Source organism: Rhinatrema bivittatum, chromosome 7, assembly GCF_901001135.1.
Source record: "Rhinatrema bivittatum chromosome 7, aRhiBiv1.1, whole genome shotgun sequence".
Classification (NCBI taxonomy): domain Eukaryota; kingdom Metazoa; phylum Chordata; class Amphibia; order Gymnophiona; family Rhinatrematidae; genus Rhinatrema; species Rhinatrema bivittatum.
The window spans coordinates 284,550,596-284,576,416 of record NC_042621.1 but is presented as its reverse complement, the minus strand read 5'-3'; the positions used below and the strand labels follow the sequence as shown (position 1 = coordinate 284,576,416).

The 25,821-nt window shown below is 44.2% G+C and overlaps 1 protein-coding gene across 1 annotated transcript in view; it reads left to right on the top strand.

The window, feature by feature from the left end:
* The window catches only part of LOC115095960 (VPS10 domain-containing receptor SorCS1-like), a 1,120,107-nt gene that overhangs the window by 323,559 nt on the left and 770,727 nt on the right, over nt 1-25,821 (top strand). Inside the window, 1 exon segment of the mRNA XM_029610345.1 lies at nt 13,479-13,546. Coding sequence (XP_029466205.1) covers nt 13,479-13,546 — 68 coding nt within the window.

Below are 25,821 nucleotides of genomic sequence, written 5' to 3'. Positions count from 1 at the left end.
CTTTCTGCCCCCTTTTATCTGAGAAATGAACATGGGATGTCTTTCAGTGAGCACAAACCAAGATAGTCAGAAGAAGATAAGACATGCCATGGTGGGTCAGACCGAGGTCCATAGAGCCCAGTATTCTGTCTCTAATAGTGGCCAAACTAGGTCTCAAGTAGCTGGAAGATCCCATAAGGTAGATTTATTTTCTGTTACCCACTCACAAGGATAGCAATTGCTTTCTTTAGTCTATCTGGATAATAATGTGTTATGGACTTTCCTTCTGGAAGTTGTCGAAACCTCTTTTAAATCCCACTATTCTAGTCACCTTGCTCTAGTAACGGATTCCACAGATTGAGTGTATCATCAGTGACATGATTTGTTTTAACTCTGTTGGTTGTTTTAGTACCATCTTTTATTCACCTGTTCCACCCTTCTCTTGATTTTATAAATTGTCATTATTTCCCCTCTCAGCTGTATCTTTCCCAAGCTGAAGATCCCTATCCTGCTCAGCCTCTCATCATACGAGAGATGTTCCATCCACTTTATAATTTTTGTTGTCCTCTTCTGTACTTTTCTTAGTTCCACTATGTCTTTTTTTGAAATGGTGCAACCAGAATTGCACATAATACTGAAGCTATGGTCGCACCCTGGTTCAATATAGAGGCAATAAGATATTTTCCATTTTATTCTCCATTCCTTTTTGGATTATTCCTTGCATTGTATTTGTGTTTTTTGACTGCAGCAGCACACACTGAGCTGAGGACTTCAATCTATTGTCTACCAGTAGTCCAGATCTTTGGTGATCTCAAGGTAGAACCCAGGATTGTGTATTTGTAGTTAGGATTCTTTTTCCCTATGTGTATCACTTTGCAGTTTTCCACATTCAATTTCATCTGCCATTCACAGTTGCCTCACAAAGGCCCTCTTGAAAAGTACCTCACAATCCATTGCTGTTTGAACAATTTTGAATAATTATGTCATTTTCAAATTTGATCTCCTCACTTGCCGTTCTCTTCTCAGAACATTTATGACTCCCTTGCAGGTATTTTCCTTAGAATATATTTGAAAAAGTTTCTATTAGTTTTTGCCTCAGTGGCAAACTTCTTCTCAAATTCTCGCTTGGTCTGTCTTACTACTGTGTTACATCTAACTTGCCATTGCTTATGCTGTTGTCTATTTTTATCATTTACATCTGCTTTCTATTTTGTTTGTTTTTTTTAACAATGACCTTTTAGCTTTAACTGCCTCCTTTACCTCACTATTAAACCATGCTGGCAGTTGTTTAGTCTTCCTTTGACTTTTTTTAATGCATGGAATACATTTTACCAGGGCTGCCAAAATGATCCTTTAAAATGGCTCTGATTCACTGTCCTAGTAGCTAACATTTCATAAGCGCTCCAGTTCTCTGCTGGAGTTGACAGTGACAGTTCAGATTCAGATGAGTTGCTTTTTCAATTTTGACTTCACACATGGCATTGTACAATTTGGATATGTTTGCTTAGTACAACTAGTGCTGTTATGAAATCTTGATAAAGGCATATCCATGGGATTGACTGAAAAAACAGCATTAAGAATCGTCATGAGTACATTATGTTGATTTTGTATTGAAGTCTCTATATTCAACAGTCCATCTGTACAGTAGCCCCTGAGGCAGCTCCTGTGTGAGCGAAACTTGGCCAGAGTCAGGCAAGTTCTAATAAAAGTCCTTTGATACATCAATCTTCTTTGTTTTTTCTGCTACACAGCAATATTGGATTGGCTTTCCTTTGTTTTTTGGGACCATCCCTAGTAGAGGTACTACATAGAATAAATATAGGGTGGCCCATGGAAAAGTAGCCTGCCTCCCATGCAATGGTAAGAAAAGATAAATCAGGATCCTCTCAATTGCAGCAATACCAAAATGAATCTTCGAGATTATCCAAAATACACTAATGTATCCCTATTATATGGTGTCCTAAAATGACTGCTTCATAGTCACACAACTGACTTAACAGTTGACGTTTATAGCTTAGCTTATCTGTGCACAGCTTTTAATATCTGGCTTTAAGAGGAAAAATATATGATGCAAAGAAATAATTTAAACTGCAATGTCAATTACATAACCACAAAATTAGTGAGGTGAAGAACCCAATGGGACAAAATTCTTCAAAGGAAAATAACAATCAAGAATGACTGCTGATAAATTACCAATTCCACATTCCAGCAGTCTTGAAGCTACGGAGTAGATGTGGGATTTACAGAATTCTTACTATCCAAAAATATTTTAACTTAGGTTCATAGAAAGAAAAATGGTTTCCATCTAATCTAATTAGACACCTTGAGGGATAACGCAAAAAGAATTTACCCCCTAGACCAAGAGCAGTTTCTCTTAACTGGAGAAAAGCCTTTCATCGGTTTTGATTCTGTCTTGAGACATCAGGGGAAATTCAATTTTTTGACCCATGAAAAGGGCAGTCTTGTTAGTAAAAAATAATCTGAAAATCAAATCTTTCTCTAATACCGAGGAACAAGCAATCAACAAAGTTGCTTGATCATGAATCACTTCCTCAGATTGTTCTAAGAAATTAGTCAAATTTAAAGAGCCTGAAGAAATTTATAATACATTGGAATTACTATTAACTGCACATTTCCCCCCTTTTAACAGGAATATAATACTTCTTGGTAAAAATAGGTAAATGATTTTCAGGCATACCAAGAATTTCATTAAATATTATTTAATTAACTCTTTAGCACCAATCAGGGAGGATCTAGGAAAATTCAACAGACGGAGATTAAGGGACCTCCATCGTATCTCAAACAACTCAAGATGTCGATTAAGAGAAGAACAATCACTAATTTAAGTTGACCTTATTTCCTGATTACTTAGGTCATGAACTTCAAGATTCTTCAGCCTTTTATCATGATCTACTGATGTTATTTGGGAAGCTACAAACTGTCCCTTCAGAGAATCTAACAAAGATGAAAAGGAATCCATTTTCTTAGTCACAGCACTTTCCAAATGCACTAAGGTCTCTGCAAAATGGGTTCTGAGGGGGTACTCAGTCACAGTCTGACCAGGCGATAGAATAGTCGGGATAAACTTCTTCTCAGTCTCATCGACAGCAGACCCCCCATCAAAGCCCGGAGCAGGAGGAGGAAGGCGGAACTCAGGGCTTAAAGATGTCTCAATCTCTGGCTGGCCCTGCCTAGTCCCATTAATACTGCCAGCAATGAAAAGCTCACCTGAGTGAAGGATTTCCTCCTATTTGTGGTTCCTGTTCCCGAACCCGGAACATTGCTGTCTGTCTGCCCTCCAGTCGCAGCCTGGCAGGATAAAGATAGGCGCCCTGCGGTGCACCGAGCTCCAAAGGGGCACACTCCTGGGTTTGTTTTCATGGAGGCTGCTGTGACTGACTGCTCCTTTTGTCCTTTGAGATTTCCTTTATGCTGGTATGGGGGAAAAGAAGAGGACGGGGTATGGGGAAAGGAATTCGCACCTTTCCCTCTTTTCCTCAGCAATCTACTATTCCCCAGATGTTCACAGAACATCAGGAATCTTGAAACTCAGGTGAGCTTAAAGAATTGAATTTTTGAGGGGTCCCTGGGTTAACATGGTGGGGGGCACTGTACTATTCCCCCATCCCGCCCCATACATTACCCCATCCTATGTAGGTCTTTATGGCAGAGGCTGGCCGCAAAACCCTTTAATTTCAGGCAACACTCTGCATTGTCTCTGTTTTCACTCTCACCTTATCCTGGCTGTCTCTCCCTCTCCCTGTGTGGTTATCACAGCTATTTTATGCAAGTGTAAATCTCTCAAGCTGCTAAAGAGCAATTATGTAAACAGGCTTCCAACCAAAAGATGCTGAGGGGAGGGGGGAATAATTACCTGCCAAAAGTAAACAGAAAAACAATGATAGCCTGGGCAGTGTTGTTTCCTTGTTCAAGTTAGCATTTTTAAAGGTGCAGGGGTTCATAGATTGGTCCTGATTGCAGTGCCTTCAGGTCTTCTAACTGTTTTCCTGTGTGTTAACTCCTAAAATGGAAACCAGATTTGTGTACACATAGCCAGGATTATTTTCTCTGTGTGCATCGCTCTGCACTTGTCCACATTAAATTGCATTGCGTCCCTAGCGCCTCCTTATTAGCGGAAGCGGCGGCTGTCAGCGGGTCTGACAACTGATGCTTCATTTTACCGGCGTCGGTTGTCAAACCTGCTGACAGCCACCGGTTCGGAAGACGGACGCCGGCAAAATTGAGCATCCGTTTTCCAACCCGTGGGCTGGCAGACAACTTTTTTTTTTTTTAGTTTTTTTTTTTTTTATTTTAATTTTGGGACCTCCGACTTAATATCGCTATGATATTAAGTCGGAGGGTGTACAGAAAAGCAGTTTTTTCTGCTTTTCTGAACACTTTCTCGGTGTTGTCCGTGATTAACGCTTGCCTTGGCCGCACATTTTACTTTCAGTATCCCGCGGGGATAACTAATAGGCTCATCAACATGCATTTGCATGTGATGAACGCTATTAGTTTCGGGGGGGGTGATGATATAAGGGGTAATAATAGCGCGTGTAAAACGTGCGGTCAAACGGGGCTAAATTGTGCGCTCGGCTGAGCGCACCGTTCTGTATTGGCCTGACTCTGCTTGTGGTTTAGCTCATTGCTCCCTTTTCCATATCATTCAAGAATTTATTAAACAGCACTGGTCTCAGTACTGATTCCTGGGGCAGTCCACTATTTCCCTACATTGAGAAAACTGACCATGCAGTCTGTTTCCTGACTTTCAACCAATTACAAACCAAAAATAGGACATAGCCTTCTAGCCTTCAACTTTTTAATTTCCTGAGGAGTTTCTGAGTGGCACAGAATCCCTGATTTCTGATTGATGCTGCTGAGGCATTTCATCTTGTGTCTGCTTGTCATTCTTTTTCTTCTCATTTTGCTTTACAGTTATCAATTCATTGACCTTCTCTTGGTAGTGAACAAGCCAGGATAAGGCTGAGGCAGATTCAGGGGATCAGACATGACTTTAGCAATCGATAAAGAAGTGTGTCTATGCCTGTATATCTATTTGTTTAGTGGAATTCTAGGGACCCATGATTTGCAAAGTTGTCTCATGCATATTCCTTGTGGCAATCCTGAAATACCAGCTGGCTAGGTGTGCCTCCAGAGCATGGCTGAGAAAGGCTAATTTAGAGTATCATCATGTAGTCATGTCATCTGCTTTGTGCCAGTGTGCACGGAGAATGTTTTGTATAATGTATTCCAACAGATACATTTTAAAAGGAGTTACCTACATAAATGTAACACACTATCATAGCAGTTTTAAAAAGTCATTTATTTGCCTACAGTGCACTTACACAAGTGAATCCTAAGGGTAATTTGATAGCATATATTGTAGCAATTTTCAAAAGAGCACTCACTTGATTAAAGTGCATTTATACACGTAAATCCCAATTTTTAAGCGAGCAGATGCTTTTTAAAATCAGGTCCTAAATATTATAATAAAAACTTTATTTTCAAATCACAGTATTGTTGGCTTTTATAGGTTACGCAAAGGGCTGGATGTTGAGAGAAAACAATTTTGAGAAAAATGGGGTTATCTGGGCATTGGATTATAAAAGTAATGGTGTGTTCTTAGGAAGCACAGCAAGATGTTTGTAACTGTTGGTGACACTTGGCTGGTTTTGGACTCCAATGCGCACGCCGCCTGAGCACATACAGAAAATTCCCAGGTTGTGCATCTGCTCCTCAGACTGTACACCTAAAATAGGTTAAGGCACAACTGAGCAGTCTTATCAAGCCAAATTAATGAATTTCAAAAGAATAATGAAAGATGCCATCCCTTATCCGTTTAAGTAGGGATTTTTCTGGCAGTGAATATTGAGAGTTAAAGGGCTGTAAACTGAGCAGAAACATCAGCCACATGCAGCGAGGTGCTGGATCTTTATTAAACTAAATTGTAAAAATATATAGTCTCTCATCGAGCGGTGCCAAGCAGACAAGGGGCCCTTGATAAAATAAAGGTATAGCATACCATTTGCTATTCGCTTAACAGAAAAAGACACACACTATAGAACAGTGGATCCCAATCCAAATTTAAAAGCCCAATGCGGGCATTAATTAGGGGATGCTCAATTATGTCAGGCTGGTGCATGCCGGGCAGATTTTAAAAGCCGCCGAGATAACGTACGTTATCCCCCCAGAGTGTGCACATCTCGGAAGTTTTCAAGAAGAGGCATGGGCATTTCGGAGCGTGAACCTGAGATGCGCGCGTTCCTAAGTACGCGATCCGCGTGCGCCGAGGCCCCCTACCGCGTAACTTTACTTCTGCTGTGGATGGCGTGTAAGTTAAAAAATAAAAAATAAGCAAATCTGTGGGGTTTTAAGGCTCGGGGATAACTGGGGGGGGGGAGGGGGGAGTGAAGGCTATTAAACTAGGGGGATTTGGAGGATCTGTCTCTTAACTGGGAGAACTGGGAATGAACTGATAAAACTGTCAATGGGGTTGGCGGGTGCCCCTTTTAAAATCCCCTGATTTATGCAGTAGAAGCGGGATTTGCATGCACAGGCGCGCACCGACTTCAAATTTGGTGCACCTGTGCATGTGGCCAGGCTATTGTATAACATGTGTGCATATAAAATGGCCGCGTCTCTGGTCACAGACTGACATTCGTGCACCAATGTGCGCCCATGCGCCAGTTTGAAAATTACTGCCCCTGAACTGATCTAATTTAATTCATATATTTCCTGCACACATTTTACAGATATTTTCAACCTTAGAGACATAGTTTATGCAAATTTGGATCATGCCTTTTTAGGTTGGCTATCATGAAAACCAGCCCTTTTAGGTTTGTCTCTAATGTGGACAAGTGCAAGGTGATGCATATAAGAGAAAAATAACCCATGCTATAGTTACACAATGTTAGGTTTCATATTAGGAGTTAGTACACAGGAAAAAGATCTAGGCATCATAGTGGATAATACATTGAAATCATCGGCTCAGTGTGCTGCGGCAGTCAAAAAAGCAAATAGAATGTAAGGAATTATTAGGAAGGGAATGGTGAATAAAACTAAAAATGTCATAATGCCTCTATATCGCTCCATGTTGAGACTGCATCTTGAATACTGTGTACAATTCTGGTCGCCGCATCTCAAAAAAGATATAGTTGTGATGGAGAAGGTACAGAGAAGGGCTACCAAAATGATAAGGGGGATGGAACAGCTCCCCTATGAGGAAAGGCTAAAGAGGTTAGGGCTGTTCAGCTTGGAGAAGAGACGGCTGAGGGGGCATATGATAGAAGTCTACAAAATCATGAAAGGGCTTGAACATGTAAATGTGAATCTATTGTTTACTCTTTCAGTTAATGCAAGGACTGGGGGCACTCCATAAAGTTAGCAAATAGCTCATTTAAAACAAATCAAAGAAAATTATTTTTCACTCAATGCATAATTAAGTTCTGGAATTCATTGCTAGAGGATGTGGTTACAGCAGTTAGTGTAGTTGGGTTTAAAAAGAGGTTTGGTAAATTCCAAGAGCAGAATTCTATAAACTGCTTTTAATCAATAAGGATTAGTAGCTTGGGATCTATTCATGTAGGGGTAGATTTAAAAAAAAACAAAACGCACGGGCGTCCACATGCACGTGGTTCCCGGTACGAGCACATGGACGCGCTGATTTTATAACATGCGCACACCGACGCCTGTATGCGCATGCTGATTTTATATCGGCGCACGCATGTAGGCGCAGGTTCAGAATTGTGCGCGGAACCAGGGGGAGGAGGATTTTATTGAAAAACGCGCGGCAATGCAATAGGGCCTTCCCCAGTTCCCTCCCAGTCTGCTCCAATAAAGGAATGGACTGGAAGGGAACTTCCTTAAGTCTCTACCTACCCTGCCTCCCTTTTCCCCCTCTCCACCACAACCCCTAAAACGACCCTTCTACCTAGGGTTTTTTTTTTGTTTTTATACTTACCTGCTTCCCTGTGCAGTAGAAAGTAGCTTTCCCAGCACAGGGCCTAATGGCCACTGTCCCAGCCGGCCTTCGGCCCACCCCGCCTCCCTGGCCTGCCCCTTTCACATAGCTCGGCACTTCGACGCATATGGGGGGATATGTGCGTGGCCGGGCCATTTGTAAAATGCACTCGGCGCATGCACGGCCCGGCCATGCACATAGCCCCCAGTTTCTGCACATGCAGGCCTCTGAAAATTTGGGCTGTAATGTGTGGGTACTTGTGACTTGGTTTGGGCACTGTTGAATACAGGATACTGGACCCTTGGTTTGACCCAGTATGCATATCTTATCTTATGTTCTTAAGACTGAGTTGGGAAACACTGCTCTAAACAATTTGCAGTCTATGTTTGAACACAGGAAGGTAAGTGACTTGTGAATTGTCCAGTGTAGACTGGTAAGGCCCCTTACATGGTGTATTCTAATCACTAAACTTTACTGCCAACTCAGCTATCATTTGCAGGTGATTCCTTACTAAAGCCGCATTGACCACCATGGAAATTACGTCCCCATTTCTTGACTTTAGTCTTAAGAAGGAGACTTTCAGTCATTCAGATGCGTAATCATACTAAAGTTATTGTAGAAGAAAGTTTAGATTAACACAAATAATTCAGACTTCCTAAGGGCAAATAGACAATAAGGTCATTTTACTGGTGACTTTTGTGTTACAAATGTTCATTTCATTTTTTTCATATTGCTATCTTTCTCTGCAAACAGTCAAAGTAAGTTCCAAAACTAATAATTACAAATGTAACACATTGAGCAAAAATAATTCTGTAATCGTGGAACACATCACAGACATATTTGCATCATAATAGCAGCAGTGAACTACCGTAAAACCAGCACAGGAATAACTACAGAGCAACACTAACCCAAGATAAAAGAGCCCTCCTTGATGTTATAATACTAGCAGTTTCTTAAATATTGCTAAATGGGGCATAACCAGACCACCCGTTCTAAACCAGAACCTTAGAAAATCCCATGCATTCTTAATATCATAGAAACATAGAGCAAGATGCCCCATCCAGTCTGACCATCCTCCTCTCTTTCCAGCGTTATAGTCCCTTCCTCTCCCTCAGAGATCCTCTCTATGATTGTCCCTTGTTTTCTTGAATTCTGATGCAGTCCTTGTCTCCACCACCTCCACAGAGAGTTTGTTCCATCCCTCCAGCACCCTTTCTGAAATGAAATATGTTCTAAGACTAGGCCTGAGTCTACCCCTTTTACTCCCCACCTCCATGACTCACCAAGAAAAATCCCCCATTGTGCTGTCCCAGCAAAATTTATGTATCAATTTTTATCATAATATCAATAAGATTTCCTGAATCTGAAAATATTTTAAGAAGACATTGTAGTCCTCAAGAGAATGTTTGGATTTAAAAAATGTACTTAAGGAAGCAAGATTAACTTTTTTTTTGGGAAAATTTAAATTCATATTTTCCCAGATGTTACTCCTGTATCATAGATCCAAAGGAAAGAATTTCTGAGTTTACATAATGATGTGATATACAGATTGTGACACAATTCACCTTGAAATACCCAGCAAAATGTTCAATTAAGTATTTGGGGAATACACACATATTTACTGACCCAATTCAGTTATTCATTTTCCTTCAGGGGAAAAAAAAATCTTACTAATGTCTCTAGCAGAGATGCTATTCTGATTACTGGACAATATGATTTTGAGGTTGCATTTTGCGCCATTTTGTTGCATTTTGTTTAGCTAATGAGACTATTTTGCTTTACATTCAGGGAGCCATTTTATTTATTAATAACATTTGGGCCGATACAGTACAGTGCGCTCCAGTGGCACTGTTAGCTCGGGTTTGGACACGCGTTTTCGACGCGCTAGCTTTACCCCTTATACAGTAAGGGGTAATAGCGCGTCGAAAACGCGCGTCCAACCCCCCTGAAACTAATAGCGCCCGCAACATGCAAATGCATGCTGATGGCCCTATTAGTTATTCTCGCGCGATACAGAAAGTAAAATGTGCAGCCAAGCCACACATTTTACTTTCAGAAATTAACGCCTACCCAATGGCTGGCGTTAATTTCTGCCGGCACAGGGAAAGTGTACAGAAAAGCAGGAAAAACTGCTTTTCTGTACACCCTCCGACTTAATATCATAGCGATATTAAGTTGGAGGCCCCAAAATTTAAAAAAAAATCAAAAATTTAAAAAAAAATTTAAATCGACTGGCAGCCCGCGGGTCGGAAGACGGACGCTCAATTATGCCGGCGTCCATTTTCCGAACCCATGGCTGTCAGCGGGTTTGAGAACCGATGCCGGCAAAATTGAATGTCGGCTGTCAAACCCGCTGACAGCCGCTGCTCCTGTCAAAAAGGAGGCGCTAGGGACGCGCAAGTGTCCCTAGTGCCTCTTTTTACCGCAGGCCCTAATTTGCATCTTCTTTCCCCTGAATCGAGCGCACAGGAGAGTGGCCTGTGCGCACGCCGGGAGAGCGGGCGCTCGCCCGCTCTCCCATGACTTTTACTGAATCGGCCCATTTGTCAGAGCCTGTGCAAGGGTATTAGATGCCCTAACTGAACCTTCAGCCTTATGTCCTCCCAAACTCTGCACCCCCATCAATTAACATTTAGGCCCATAGGACACCCCCTTCAAGGATGTGCCAGGAGCATGGCCTAGTCTAACTGTGCTCCAGTGGTATTCTACATTGCTCTGACAGTAGTGCTGGTAACATGTGCTATTAATGATACTGTCAGAGGCTTACCTGCAAAGGGCCCTTCATAGAGACATAGAAATGACAGCAGAAAAAGACCAATCGGCCCATCCAGTCTGCCCAGCAAGCTCCCACACTTTTTTCCCCACACTTATCTGTTTCACCGACCTCCAAGTTCAGGTCCTTTGTTGGTAACATAGATCTTCTATTGGGAAAAACAGTGCAAGCTGGACTGCTGTTGCTCCCTATACAGAAACTACACACATGCAGGATAACGCAACTCAGTCATTCACGCAGAAAACAGACTGGGTTGTACTAAATACGGAATTAATGAACACAAATTAGAAACATAAAAATAAACTGGAAAGCCCAAAAGGTCACACTCTGTATGCAGTGCAACACCGGCAAACTAGAAGCAAAAATGTTTTTCTCTTGTACTGAGCAAAATATAAAGATAGCAGAGATGCACATTCCCAAGATTGACTTATTCTATTTAATCATTAAAATGAAAATAAAATGCTTTTTTTCTACCTCTTTGTTTTCTGGCCATTTTAGTTTTCTACTTGCATTGGTGTCAGTCACTTTCCCACTTTCCTCTGTCCTCTCTTAACTCCTTTCCCAGCATCTCCTTTCCATTTCCATTTCTTTTCTCTCATCCTGCCTTGTTCACTTTCTCTCCATCTGTCTCACATTGATCTTTACCTTTCATGTCTTTTTTCTCCATTTTCTCTTTTCTGCCTTTCTATCCGCTCATAGCGTCAGACCTTTAAATCCCTCTTTACACCTCTCACCTACTTACCGGCTTTTCTCAACTTTCACCCGCTTCCTCTTCCACCCTCCTGTTCCCCACCTGTCTCTCACTGCTTACCCATCTTATTTCCTCTGCCTTTCACCCATTCTCTAATGCAATCTGTACTCACCTCTTCCCCACCCCTCATCTGCTATCCTTTGCCCTTATCCTCTCACCAGCCCTGGCTCCTTTCTTGTTTTTTATGCCCTTCACTGCTTCCCACTACCCCTGTTGCTATTCCCTATTACTGCCACCCATTTTTAACATACCTTACCCCCTACAGCCTCCCATTACCTCCCTCTTTCACTGTCCTTCTTTGCCCCGTTTCCACCGTCTCTCACCCCCTTCACAGACCCACAGGTTTTTCACTTTCCCTTACCCTTTTCCTATCTCGTCCCAGCCCGTTTTAACAGCCACATCTCATATCCCTCCCCCAAACTCTAAGCCCCACTGCCTCCCAATCCCCACAGTCTGTGAGCCCCTGCTCCGTCCCCCTCCCAGAATCCCCGCACACCCACCACTCTTACCCGTAATACCTTTCCAGTCTCCCCTCCAATCCACATGCAACTTACTAGCTGGGATTTAGTTATATCGGGCTGCCATCTGTTCAGGAAGGCACCAGGTAGGAAGGAAGGAGGAGGCGTGGCATTATGTATACAAAACAATATTAAAGCAACAGCATTCATGGGCCTCTAAGGTGAAGACCAGGCACTGTGGGTTAATTTGGAAAGGGGGAATGGCATATCTATTTAAACTGATGTAATATGCAGACCATCACAGAGAGAAGAGATAGACAGAGATTTAATGGAGGATATCCGCAGGACTGCTGTGGAAGGGGAGGTGCTATTGCTAGGGGATTTCAATCTGCAAGATCTTGATTGGGACGTCCTGGCTGCAGTATCTTCTAGAAGCCGGGGAGATCCTGGAATCTCTGCAAGGAGAACCCACACGGTACCTGGTGCTGCTTAGCAAGGGCAGACCCATGCCACTGAATATCCTGTGGGAATTAGCCGGCTAACTTCCTTAGCATGATGTCTTTCACTATCTACCACTGTATTTATATTTGTATCTCTGTTGTGAAATGTTCTCCATTTCAATAGCACTAATAGTGGGGGAAAGTGGAATAGAAGTGATGAAATTAGATTAATTGGTATTTAGTTAACAGGATTAGAGACCTGATCCATGAGTGATGGGTGCCAATAGATGACTGATAACCATTCTAACTGTTATTTACTCTTCTTAAGCATTTGTGATATGTTATCTGGAGGAAAAGGTGCCTTGTTTATGTTTAAGATGCTTTTTACGTTTTATGAATGTTTCCTTGCAACCTGCTATGGACAATCACATTGGAATCAGTGGAACATAAGAATGTAGAAATAAAAAAAAAAATGTTGGCCTGCTATTGATTTTGCATGAAGTGCAAAAGGACTGGGTTTTTTTTTTTTGGGGGGGGGGAGCTGAGGTTTGTAATCCTCTGTTTTAAGATGAAAATAAAGAAATGCCACTGGTTCTTGAAGATGTAGAGTGATTAGTAGGTTCTTGAATAAAAAAAGTATCTCCAGCCCCCCCCCCTTCATGAATAATCCTGAATCCCCCACACTTACCTGAGAGTAAAGAGCCTATGGAGACAAAATCTGCTATGGAGGGGTAGAGAGTAGTAATGGTAAAGGCGGGATAATTGTCTCAAGGACAACGAGACTTGGTTGGGAATTCCCACTGTATATCTCTAGAGACAAGGATGATTTTTTTTTGCCACCATATAGTTTGCAAATATCATCTGATAAATCGAAGCCATACAGAAGCCCTGGGAGGTGACGGCTCGTGGGCCGCAGAACCGCACTGAGCCCGGTCACTTCTGCACAGCATCTGCAGGCATTGCTGTCCACATTAGCCTAAGCAACTACCATAACAATTCATTCCATTATATTAAGCACCCATTAAACAAATGCTAATTCTTCCCTTGGGTCATTTCAGTTATATTAGACAGTAATTGTTTCAGACTAATCATTATTTTCTTTCCCTTTTGCCTTCAGGTAATTCTAATCCTGACGAAGCTGTACGACTACAACCTGGGGAGCATCACCGAGAGCTCACTGTGGAGGTGCGTAGATAAATTGAGTTCACTAATTACCAGCTTATTTAAACATGAACCCTGCAGAACAGCTCTTTTTGCTGAAATTAATTGGATTATGTCCATGTATTAACGGTTGACAGCAGCCCGTTCCCTTAGTCATCACTGTCCTCCGACTACAGTCAGAGTTAATTGCCTGTGAGAGATCTGAATGTCTTGTTCAAGGGATATTCTCCTTCACATTTAAATTTATGTCCCGGTAGGGGGAGCGGGAGGTGGGACAATTGATTGTTTTCCCAGCACTATTTATACTCCAAGCAAAAACTGTCCAGAGAAAGCAAGGAGATATTATTCAGTGATTGAAAGGGCTAAGCCATTCAGGGGCTATTGACATCATGGAGGACAATATTCAAAGCGTGGGTTCAGCTAACTTTTGAAATAAACTGGAAGAAACATGGCATTTAAAAATCCCTCCCCCCAACTCCATTCCCTGGCTAAATTTTAGCCGAATAAGTCATTTCCTAGCAAATAAATTAGGAGGATGTAAAGAACAGGCATGGGGGGATGTCCTCAGGACACGGCTAAAATGTATGTGGCCAGGGGGCGGATTGACCTATCGGGGGATCGGGCATCCCCCCCGGTGGGCCGGTCGCGCTAGTCACGCGGTCTGCTGAGCGCGGCCGTGACAGAGCCGCGCTAGGCAGACCACGCGGTATCTCCTGGGCCGGCCTGGGCGGCGAATCCCCGGGCCGGTCTTCATGGGGAATCCGCCGCTGTATGTGTGGCTATCGATAATGTTCATCGCTGGTCATATAAAGATATCCAGCTAGCCCTAAAGTTAGCCTGACTAACTATTTTTTTTTTTTTTTTAGTGGGTCAAAAATGGACTAATCCTTATCCTCCTGCTCCCAATATATTTTTAAATTGTAGGACAGGCTGAGTGGGCCTCTCTCCCACATCTTAAATAGTTGTCAAGCAGCACTGATTCCCTCCTATTAGGCAAGGAATTTAAATTGGGGGGGGGGGGGGTTATTCCCAGGACTCAGAACAGGAGTCCTAACTTTCAGAAGAGAGTTGTGGCCTGAAGCAAGAGGAAGGCGTAAGGGATAAGGGATCAACTGAGACCTCAGTAAAAAAAAAAAAAAACAAACAGTTGGCAGAGGAACAGGAAGTTGTTCAAACTATCTTGAAAGCTGGTTTGCCCTCTTGCTATTGGATTTGTTTCATGCCAAACCTTGACCCTCCCGACTCCTTGTGCCAAAACTTGTATTCCAGTCCATCACATCATTCTTGTGATAGTGGTCTAGGTCTTTCAATTTCCAGTTCTGCTACTGCTCGTGACCTGTTCCTAGACTCCAGTTCCTGACCTGCAATTTCAGTCTGCTTCTAGTAACTATTTCAGTTCCTGACCTGCAATTTCAGTCTGCTTCTAGTAACTATTTCAGACCTGGCCTGCGGCTGAGGTCCAGATCCAGTTCTGCTCCAGCTTTTATCTCCTGCTGACTCTAAGAACCAGACTTTTTAACTCCTGGGTGTTTCTGAGCCCCTCCCTGGCTCTCAGCAACACCGTGATTTGGACCTGACCAAACTCCTTAAGTAACTGACACCCTCCCTACCTTTTCCCCAGCTTAAAAAGGACCAAAAATCACCACCATCCAACCAAGGCCTCCCCAAACGTATCCCCAAAGCAGAGCAGTTGGAGGAGAGGCCCGTCCCTTACCTCCTCTTGCTCCACTAAATGCTAAGTGCTGGTGTGGCTGATAGATGCTGGCACCTGCTATTATTGTATTTCTAGGTGAAGCAGCCAGTCCTCATTCAGAACTCAGTTCTGAATGAGGAGTGACTGCTTCGCCCTGCAGTGATCTCAGCTTCCTCCCCTCCTGTTCCCTGCAGGACAAGAAAGGAGAGGGGGAAACAGCAGGAGAGAAGGGGCAGGGAAAGACAGCAGAGTAGCTATTCTAGCTTCACCCCCTCCTCTTCTGTCCCTGAATGACAATAAGGGAGGAGCTGAATTAGGGAGCAGAACAACTCTTCTTTGCTCTGCTCTGTGCTTTGTCTGCTTCGGGCTCATCCCTCTCCTTCAAAATGCAAGGGAGAGAGGGGCTGGGGTAGGAAGCTGCCTGAGATTTGGGCAGTGGCCAATAGAGTCATCAGGGCAAAGTCTCGTGTGCTCATACATAACAAAACCCTGTGTAAAAGAATACCCCGTATATCAAGTCCTCCTTAAAAGATTAGAGTCCGACATTTAGCTGGGTCCACCTAAGGCATAACCCAGCAGGGAATTCTGGTCCCAGGATGTTTCCTTGAGGAGGAAGTTAAGACAGCACGCCCTGGGGTAGAGGAAGGACGGTAACCAGTTGAGACTGTGAATGTTGGAAGACTTGATTAATGCTGCTGAAGTAAGCAGGACGTTTCTGTTATTAGTTTACTGCACTGTGAATAAAGCATTTTTGTGTGGAGAAAGACTGACGTTCCAGCTGTTCTGTCCTCCAGTCCCTTCTAACATCCTAAGGCCACTCGCATGGCATCACACTCTGGCACCGCTCCCAAAATAGCCGCATTCTAGGAGATCACCTGGACCGCGTGACGGAAGGGCTGGACCTGCTGCAACCATGCCACACACCACAGGTGGGCAACTCCTGTCCCAGAGTGCCACAGACAGGCCTGGTTTTCAGAACATCCACAATGAATATGCATGAGATATATTTACATACAATGGAAGCGGTGTGTGCAGATAATACCCAAGGCTTATTCATTGTGTGGATATCCTGAAAACCATACCTGTTTGCAGCACTCCAGGAATGGAGCTTCCTACCACATCATACACAATGCAAAATAAATAGAAGATATATTAACTGGTTAATCTTTGGTTTACTTTTCACTGCTTCGTAAATAAGGATGGTTTGTGTTAACATTATTATTTATTTCATTCTGCTGCTGTTATTGCCTCCGCCATCTAACCTAGACAGAGTTGTTACAGGCAAACAGCAACCATTCTGTAAAGAAATCTTTTTGAAGGTTACTCCTGAGTTTTTCCTTTGCACCTCACATCGTCATCTCTTGACCTAGAACTTCCTTTCCACTGATATTATGCTGCTTTCTAATGTAGTATTTACACCTGTGAGGTATTTGAATGTCTCTGTCATAGCCTCCTTTCTCTCTACTCCTTTATAGGCAAATTTTAAAATCCCTACATGCGCTAAAGCCTGTGGATACGCACACAAGTCAGGCTGGTGCGCACTGAGCAGATTTCATATCTCCCGTCATGCGCGCAAGTCAAAAGTTCAGAAAAAGGAGGCGTGGGATGGGCGTGGTCTGGGTGCAGTGTGGTCGTGTCAGGGGAAGACCAAGAGATATGCATCAGAGTCCCCCCTGCCGCGTAACTTTACACTAATAAAATACCCAAAACTCTAGTCTAGTCAGCAGGGTTTTAAGGGTTGGGGCTATCAGGAGAAAGGGTGACTAATAAATTAGGAGGGGGTTGAAAGTTCTATCCCTAAACTGGGTGAACTGGGAATGAACTGGGCAAACCAGCCATGGCGTCAGCACACGTCCCCTTAGAAAATCCCCCCACTCACGCAGTAGATGCGACATTTGCGCGCCCATCCATTTAAAATTGTGCGAGCATGTACTCAAATCCAGGCCATTAATATAACATGTATGCATATACGCATGTATCTTATAAAATGGACGCATTTCTGGACGTGACTGACAAACGCACGTACCTGTGCGCCTGTTTCAAAGTTACCGACTATGGGTATACATGGAGGTAGATATTCAATGCAAAATGGTTAGCTAAGTTGGCCGGATAAGACTTAACCGTCTAACTTACCTGGGATATTCAAGAATTGCCATTTAGCTGGATAAGTTATAAGCAGCTAAGTTAGACCTGCTCTATGGCAGTTCCTATTTTTCCGATTAATTTAACTGAAGGGGTATGAAAACCGCTATCTGTCCAGCTAAGTTAGCCAGAGAAGTAGCTGTACCCTGATCCACCCACTGCCTGTCCACTGGATATCGGGCTAACTACTTAGCCGGCTAAATGGTGGCCGCTAAACGTAGCTGGATATTCAGTGACCACCACTTATCTAGCTACGTCATGCTGAATATTGGGCTCATGGTTAGGACCTCAAGTTTCGTTTTGGCAGCCCTTCACTGGATGAGGTTTTATTATTGATGGTAGGTGATACCCCTCTCAAATGGTAAATAGATCAGAAAAAAAAAAGCATTCTGCTAATTAGCCATGCCAGTTTTTCATATTTAAAAAATTACTGAGGCAGCAATTTTTCAGTCTCTGGGATTTCAGTATGACTCACTAGGCAAAAGAAAGTGGATGGGGAAGGTCATTTTGTTTGACAGCTCACCTAAGACTAATGTTTGCGGGTACAAAAGTACCCACAGACAATAACCTGAATTTTCAAAGTGGATACATGAGTATAAGTCTGCTTTGATAATATTGCAGGTTGTTTTGGTATCTGCTTACATATGCGTAGGTGCAACTGTCTATATGTTCAAATATGTGCATGCTTTCTAAAATTACTGCCTGTCTCTGGGCTGTAAAAAAACTGGATGACATAACAATCTAGCATCAAATATATAGAAAACTGAGATGCTGGTCTAGAAAAGGTCATCTCAGATCTCTGTACCTGAATTCTTTGTGTTTGATGATAATCGGATACTTGTGGCGACTCTTGAAGAGTCTTGGTGTCTCCACAAATGGAATACTATTTGAAAGCGCTTGTGAAATAAGGCTCCTATAAGTTCTGATTGCTGTGTCCTTTAAAGTCTCTGTTGGATATTTTGCAGTTTTTGCTCTGTTGTTCAAGCAATGGTTTTATCTAGTTTGGACTATTGCAACTCTTTACATTTTTCATTGCCTGCTACTGCCCTGCAAGTGCCGCAAATCCTGCAGAATTGTGCAACACGTCTCATTTCTGGCCTCGATAGATGTGATCATATTCCTCCTGTCTTGATCTGGGTTGGTGCAGGAGTATTCAGTGCCCTAGTCAAACCTATGGTCATGAACCGCTCTCCCTCATCTTCCTATTGGCAAAACGATGTGCACCGAATAGGTGTAATTTTGCGCACATAGGGGTAGATTTTCAAAAAACGCGAATAGGCGTACTTTTGTTGGCGCATCAGGCGCAAGCAAAAGTACGCTGGATTTTAGTAGATACGTGCGGAGCCGCGCGTATCCACTAAAATCCTGGATCGGCGCGCGCAAGGCTATGAATTCTGTATAGCCGGCGCGCGCCGAGCCGCGGTGCCTACCCCCGTTCCCTCCAAGGCCGCTCCGAAATCGGAGCGGCCTTGGAGGGAATCCTCTAACGCCCTCCCCTCATCTTCCCCTCCCTTCCTCTATCTAACCCACCCGCCCGGCCCTGTCTACACCCCCCCTTACCTTTCTCCGGGGATTTACGCCTCCCGGAGGGAGAAGTAAATCCCCGCGCGCCAGCGGGCCTCTTGCGTGCCGGGCCGCGACCTGGGGGCGGGTACGGAGGGCGCGGCCACGCCCCCGTACAGCCCCGGGCCGTAGCCACGCCCCCGTACCCGCCCCCAAAACGCTGCCGACACGCCCCCGCAACGCCGCAACGACCTGGCCCGCCCCCCGACACGCCCCCGACACGCCCCCCTCGGAGAACCCCGGGACTTACGCGAGTTCCGGGGCTCTGCACGCGCCGGTAGGCCTATGTAAAATAGGCTCACCGGCGCGCAGGGCCCTGCTCGCCTAAATCCGCCCGGTTTTGGGCAGATTTAGGCGAGCAGGGCTCTGAAAATCCGTCCCATAGGATTGCCGGGATAATTTTCTAAATGGAGTTTGAAAATTGGTGTAATTTGTGCACATATTATCCGCAAAATCAAAAATTACTCTCTTGATGGAACTTTTTTTTTTTTTAAGCTGGTTTACTGTGGGTTGAGTTGGTTCTTGTGAGCAAACGGCATATTGATGTTCCACAAGCTGCTCCGTTTAAGAGCTATTGAATAATCCAAGGATGAGGAGGAGAGAGTTTATATTGTAGATCACCCAAAGCCCTAAACCTCCCCTGCCTCAATGGACTCAAAATGATGGTCACGAGCATTGCGTTGGAACAAACTTAATGAGATTTTTATACAGAGTGGACATGACGCTAATTATAGAGTAATCCCAGAGATATTCTTCTCCACTTCTCATTTCTAGAGTTCTAGAAAGAGAGAACAGTATGGGGGGATTAGCTGATGCCGAGCAATTACTTGTGAGGATTTTTAGGTATCACCAGCATCACATAGAGGATTAACTCTGAGTCTTGGTAGGAACCACTGAAGCAAGATAAGCTTAAGGTTGAGATAAATAAAATGTGTGAATCCTGATATTTGTAAAGGAAATAAAAGAACCCTTTACGGGAGGTTATCTCAGCCAGTGCACCACTTTCTCTGCTCTGCTAACTTTTTGGTAGGTTTCTTTGAAAAAAAGAAAATACCTACTCTGTTAAAACCCAAGATGAAGGCAGGAATAAAATGGTTTTTTTTTTTTTTATGGAAGACTGAAAAATATTTCAATCTCTTTCAGTGGATGTATGTGAATGGTAAGGAAGAGCTTAGAGAGTGGATGTTAAGTAGTTATAGTGCAAAAAGGAAAAACGAATATGTGGTTACTTAAGATGTGCTATGCAGGGTCAGACCAATGCTCCATCAAGCCCAGCATCTTGTCTCTGACAGTAGCCAATCGGGAGTTAATGGGAAGACTGGAAATACCCGACAGATCTGAACAGGGAGAAACCAGTGGCATAAGTTAGAACTGATATTGGGAGGCTCATGCTTAACATGGGCAGGCAGTAGACATACACGTCTAGCCTTACTAGTTGTACTCTCATCAATAAATGCCTTACAGGTAAAAGCAACGTATGTGCAAACTTATTTACTCACACAAGTGCAGACTTGCATTTTGTTTTTTAATTTGGCATTTGTTGGGTTGGCTTCTCTGGTTGAGTGGACAAAGGAGCAGGCTAGAGGGTAGGAGGGAATGTACCAGGGACAAAATGGGATCTACTGGGACCAAACTGGGACACAGATGGGTCATACAGGGTGGGTGGGAGGGAGTGTACCTGAGATAGACGGGATGGGTCATACTGGATGGTAAATGGAAGATATAGGTTTAGACTGGGAATTTCTAGAAAATAATGGGGGTAACTGGGGGTATATAAGACTATACAGTGTGATGGGAATGCATGTTATTGGGGCATACTAGGGGTGGAAGTCACTGGTAACACTTCATTGGGCCATTAGAGTCATATTGAAAAGTGGATACTTGGATCACAATGGCTGAAGAGGGAGTGGAACAGAGCAAGAGGAGAAGGAGGATGAGATATACAGGACTAGGGCATAGTTTCATGGATCTCTCAGAGGAAGAAGTCATGCACAGGTTCAGGTTTAACAAGGAAACCATACTCTTCCTATGCCAGCAGTTAGAGCAACACCTGCAATCTACCACCCAAAAGGGCCATGCCTGGCCAGTACACATCAAGATCACTATCACCCTGGCATTTTTTGGCTACTGGCATTTTCCAGACACCTTTAGGGGTCATGGCTGGAATCAGCCAGTCTGCCACCTCCATATGTATAAAGTAGCTCCTGGCAGTTTTGCTCCAAAAAACACACCACTATACATCTTTCCCTCCCAGCAGACATTAACAACAAAAAATCATGACTAGTATCAAATAGCATACGTTTTCTCTGATTGGGGGCTATTGATTGCATGCATATTCCTAAAAGGGCACAAGGGGTAGACTAGGCCACCTAATGTAATTCCAAGGGCTTCCACTCTCACAATATTTATTTATTTATTTATTTATTTATTTATTTATTAACTTTTATTTACCGACATTCGTGAAACACATCATGCCGGTTTACAAAAAACTCAAAGGAGGAAAGTTACAATATAACAATAACACAGTAAAACTGATAAATAGGTAAAACAATAGCGTAGTAGAGCAATAGTAGAGGGGAGGGGAGTGGGAAAGGGAGGATACCGGGGAGTGGGAGAGGGGAGGCTAAGGGAAGGGCAAAGGCTGGACAGAAAGGAGTGAAAGAACACAAATAGCTGCAACTATATACAGTTGATGATAAGTACAGTCATAATCAAAATTGTAGAGCTAAGGAGGTAATGAGAGACATTTACTTAAAGTATTCACTTAAATATGAAATAAGAAGGGGGTTAGGATGATTTAAGGGCGGTATAGAAGGGAAAAGGGTTAATGGGTTAGCAAAAGGGTATTGGAGGGGCAGGGTGAGTAGGGCGGGAAAGGGGTACAGAGATTTAAATATACAAGGATCTCTTTACCTACGTAGGGATACGGAGGGGTTGAGGGAAGGTAATCACTGGGAATCACCAGGGAATGCGTTTTTAGAAGGTATAAAGGGAGTAGCGGGGAGGGGGAATGCTAAGGGTGGAGGGTCGGCCAGGTGACAAGGAAAAGGGGGGAGAGGCTGGGGGGAGGAGACGAGGGAAAGGTCGGGCGGAGGGTAGGGTGAAACGTGGGAGGCCGAGTAGGGAGGAGCTGAGAAGGGGGCAGGGGGGTACAAGGTTGAGCAGGGGGAGCTGAGGGGGGAGAGGTTAGGTTGGTTTGTGTCGGGATAGGCCTGTCGGAAGAGCCATGTCTTGACTCCTTTCTTGAAATTGTGAAAAGATGTCTCTTGGCGTAGGAGGGTGGGGAGGGAGTTCCAGAGGGTGGGACCAGCAACGGAGAAAGCTCTTCCTCTGGTGTGGGTTGAGTGCGCTACTTTGAGGGTTGGGATGTGAAGGGTGTCTGTAAGGGTTGTTCTTGTGGGGCGGTCGGAGGAGCGGTAGCGAGGCATTTCATCGAGCCAGGTGTGATTGTGTTTATGTAGGGAGTTGTGAAGGATGGTGAGTGTTTTGTATTGAGAGCGGTAGGATATTGGCAACCAATGTAGGTCCTTTAGTATGGGGGTAATGTGGTCCCTTTTGCGTGTGCCGGTTATGATTCTAGCCATGGAGTTTTGTAGAATCTGAAGGGGTCTGACGGTGGATGCAGGAAGTCCTAGTAGCAGGGAGTTACAGTAGTCTAGTTTCGTGAGCATGGTGGTCTGTACGACTGTACGGAAATCGCGGGTGTGGAGGAGGGGTTTGAGTTTTTTTAAGATGTTGAGTTTATAGAAACCCCCCTTTAGGAGAGATTTGATGTGGGGTTTAAAGCTCAGGTGTTGATCTATGAAGACGCCCAGGTCTCTTACAAACTGGGTCTGAGAGAGGGCTGTAGTAGAAGTGTGGGGGGTGTCCTGTTGCAAGGGGATCGTGAAACGTTCAGGCTGATTAGAGATGACGAGTACTTCTGTTTTGGAAGTATTTAGAGCTAGATGGAGCTTGGATAGTAGGGCACTTATAGTGGTGAGGCAGGATTGAATATGCAGGTGGTCTGCGATTGCAAGGGCATCATCCAGGATGTCGTGCTCAGGTTTCCTGGATCCACTCATGATGCCTACATCCTCTCACAGTCAAGAAGTCATGACCACTTCCAGGAAGCCCACATCACCAGGAACTGGCTTCTAGGTAGGAATGCACTTCACTACCACCACCACACACCAATTAACCTCCCTGCCAGGTTGGATACACCTCAAGTTAGAGAAAGAGACTTTGTTAGGATTTTTTTTTTTTTTTACTTTGTGAGTTGTTTTGCTGGCTTGCAGCCTGGTACTCTTGGAAATGGCCATCCCCTGAATCTGGAGGCCAGAAAACTGAAAATCTGTCAGTTCCCTTCTAAAACAGAGAGGAAATGCAGTGGTAAGGGCCACCGCTCAAGGAGTTGGACATTTTAGTATAGAAATTCTCTTTTGGTTGAGAGGAGGCACTTTTGTCACCCATTGTGCCTGAGCTTTCCTTCTGGGAGGTCCAAGAAAGGGAGCGAAGTGGAAGAAAGGAGAAAGTAGAACAGAACTGCAGACCCTGCACAGGATCTCTCCCCCTAGGACACAGGCGCAGGCTGGCAAGCAGATCCCTGCTGGGAACTCAGGAAGGATTGTTTCATGCTTTGAGGGGATCCCACACAGACAAGGGCTTCCCAGAGACTGGTGCCATTATACCCCCAATGCAGGAGTGTAAGGAGTGGAGGAGTAGCCTAGTGGTTAGGGAGTGGAGGAGTAGCCTAGTGGTTAGGGAGTGAAGGAGTAGCCTAGTGGTTAGAGCAGTGGGGCTATGAACCAGGAGAGAGACCAGGATTCAAGTCCCACTGTTGCTCCTTGTGACCTTGGGCAAGTCACTTTACCCTCCATTCCCTCAGGTACAAAACTTAGATTGCAGGCCCTCTGGGGATAGGGAAATACCTCCAGTACCTGAATGTAATCCATCTTGAAGTGCTGAAAAAAAGTGCAAAAAGAGGAATATAAATCAAAATAAATACATTTCCCCTGGAACCTGAGTCAGCAGACATACACAGAGCAAAGATATATCCAGCTGTACTTTCAGTTACTTTTATGAGTTGGACATTGATTACCTTTTTGAAACAATCAGTAAACGATTTTATTTCGAACACGCAGCTCTGTGTCCTGCTCCGTTTCTCCCAAACAAGCCTCATCACAGCATCATTTCAGATAAATAGATACACACTGATACAGGGAGCACTTCACCCACCGGGACCTCAAGCAATAGCTTCCCCCCACAGAAAGGACTCACCCCTGGGTTACAGCCAGCAGGAGGGGACAAGTGGCAGTGAAGTCAGCCCCATAGGTATAAAAATATTTGTGTGTGCCATGAAGGATCATGCTCCTTCAAAGAACAGGGTTACAATTGGAAGCATTACTGGCTGAGGACTGGAAGCAGGAGCTGGCTGGGGCTGGATACAGGGCACAGATTGAGGAATGGTATAGGACACAGGGTGGGGCTGGATATAGGGTTCAGACTGGACCAGGGACAAGGACAAGAACTGGGAAACAGACAAGGGACTGGACAGGACAGCGCAAAACAGAACGAGGACAGAACTAGACAAGGACAGGACTGGACAGACAGCAATAAACAGGGAAGCCCAACAAGGCACAAGGCTGCCTAGGAGAACCTAGCAGGCCTGGAGGCTGTAAGGTAAGGCAGAGAGGCCCAGAAGGCCAGAGGGCAAGGTACCTGGGAGGCCAGAGAGCAAGGCAAGAAGCCAAGAGAGGCCACAAGGCAAGACAAGAGGGCTGGGTAGACCACAAGACAAGACAGGATAGTAAGGACAAGGTGGCCAGGTCAGGGAGCCAGGGTGACTCGATGAAGAGGTACTGAGCAGACTGGGATAAGTAGAGCTGAGGCTGAGGCATAGTGTGACCAGTGAGGCGGTAGCTGGCAGAGCTGTGGGCATGGCTCACTGATGATCCTTGATGGAAGGAAGATTGCGCAGCATGCAGAACGTTTGCACAGGGAGACTACATAGCAGGCAAACTGAGACAATTTTCAATAGGTAGCACAGCATTTTAATTTTCCCAAACCAAGTTAGAAACAAATTATTGGGGTATGAATCCCTATCCTGAGTACTTTTTTTTTAATGCATTCATAGACTGACCACTTAACCATTCCTTAACCCTAGACATGGATGACTCAAGCAAGGTATTGGGAAAATTAGTTCTTCTGACACATGGAATAAAAAATTGTATGTCATCTACATACAAAGAATAAAATAGCCCTAACTCTTGTAACATTGCTCCTAAAAGAGCAATATAAACATTAAAAAGCATTGAAGACAAGTGCCAATCCTTGAGGCACTCCAGAATTAACCTGATGCCATTCAGAGAGTATCTATGCCCCCATACATACTCGCTGCTTTCTTCCACAAAGAAAAGAGCTAAACCATTGAAGGACTTTACCTCACAAAGCTATTCTTTACAGTTAATGAAGTAAGAGATCATGATGCACTGTGTCAAATGCAGCAGAGATGTCTACGTGAACCAAGATGCCATATCCATTCTTATCCAAATCAAGGAGGGAAAACAACAAACGTTCAGCACTATTGCCCCTTTGGGAGGTGCCCTTGGCTGTCTGTCAAGGGCACGATTTTCACTTAAAAATTCATCCAGCCGGGACAAAACACATTTTCCATGCACTTTTGCCAGGGTAGGCAAGTTAGCATTTGGGGGATAGTTAGGTGGCTCGGATGTAGCAGCAGCTGAGCCTTTCCTAATAGCTGTTGCTCTAACCTTCTTAGCACACTCGGGTACAGATGCATGGTCTAGGGATTCATTAACCAAGCATGCAATAAGATTAAAAGAGGAGTCTTTTCTATTTGTAATAGCTACAGAAGGGCTAGGGATGAAGGAAAGGGGCAGGCCTTCTCGACGAGGAGATG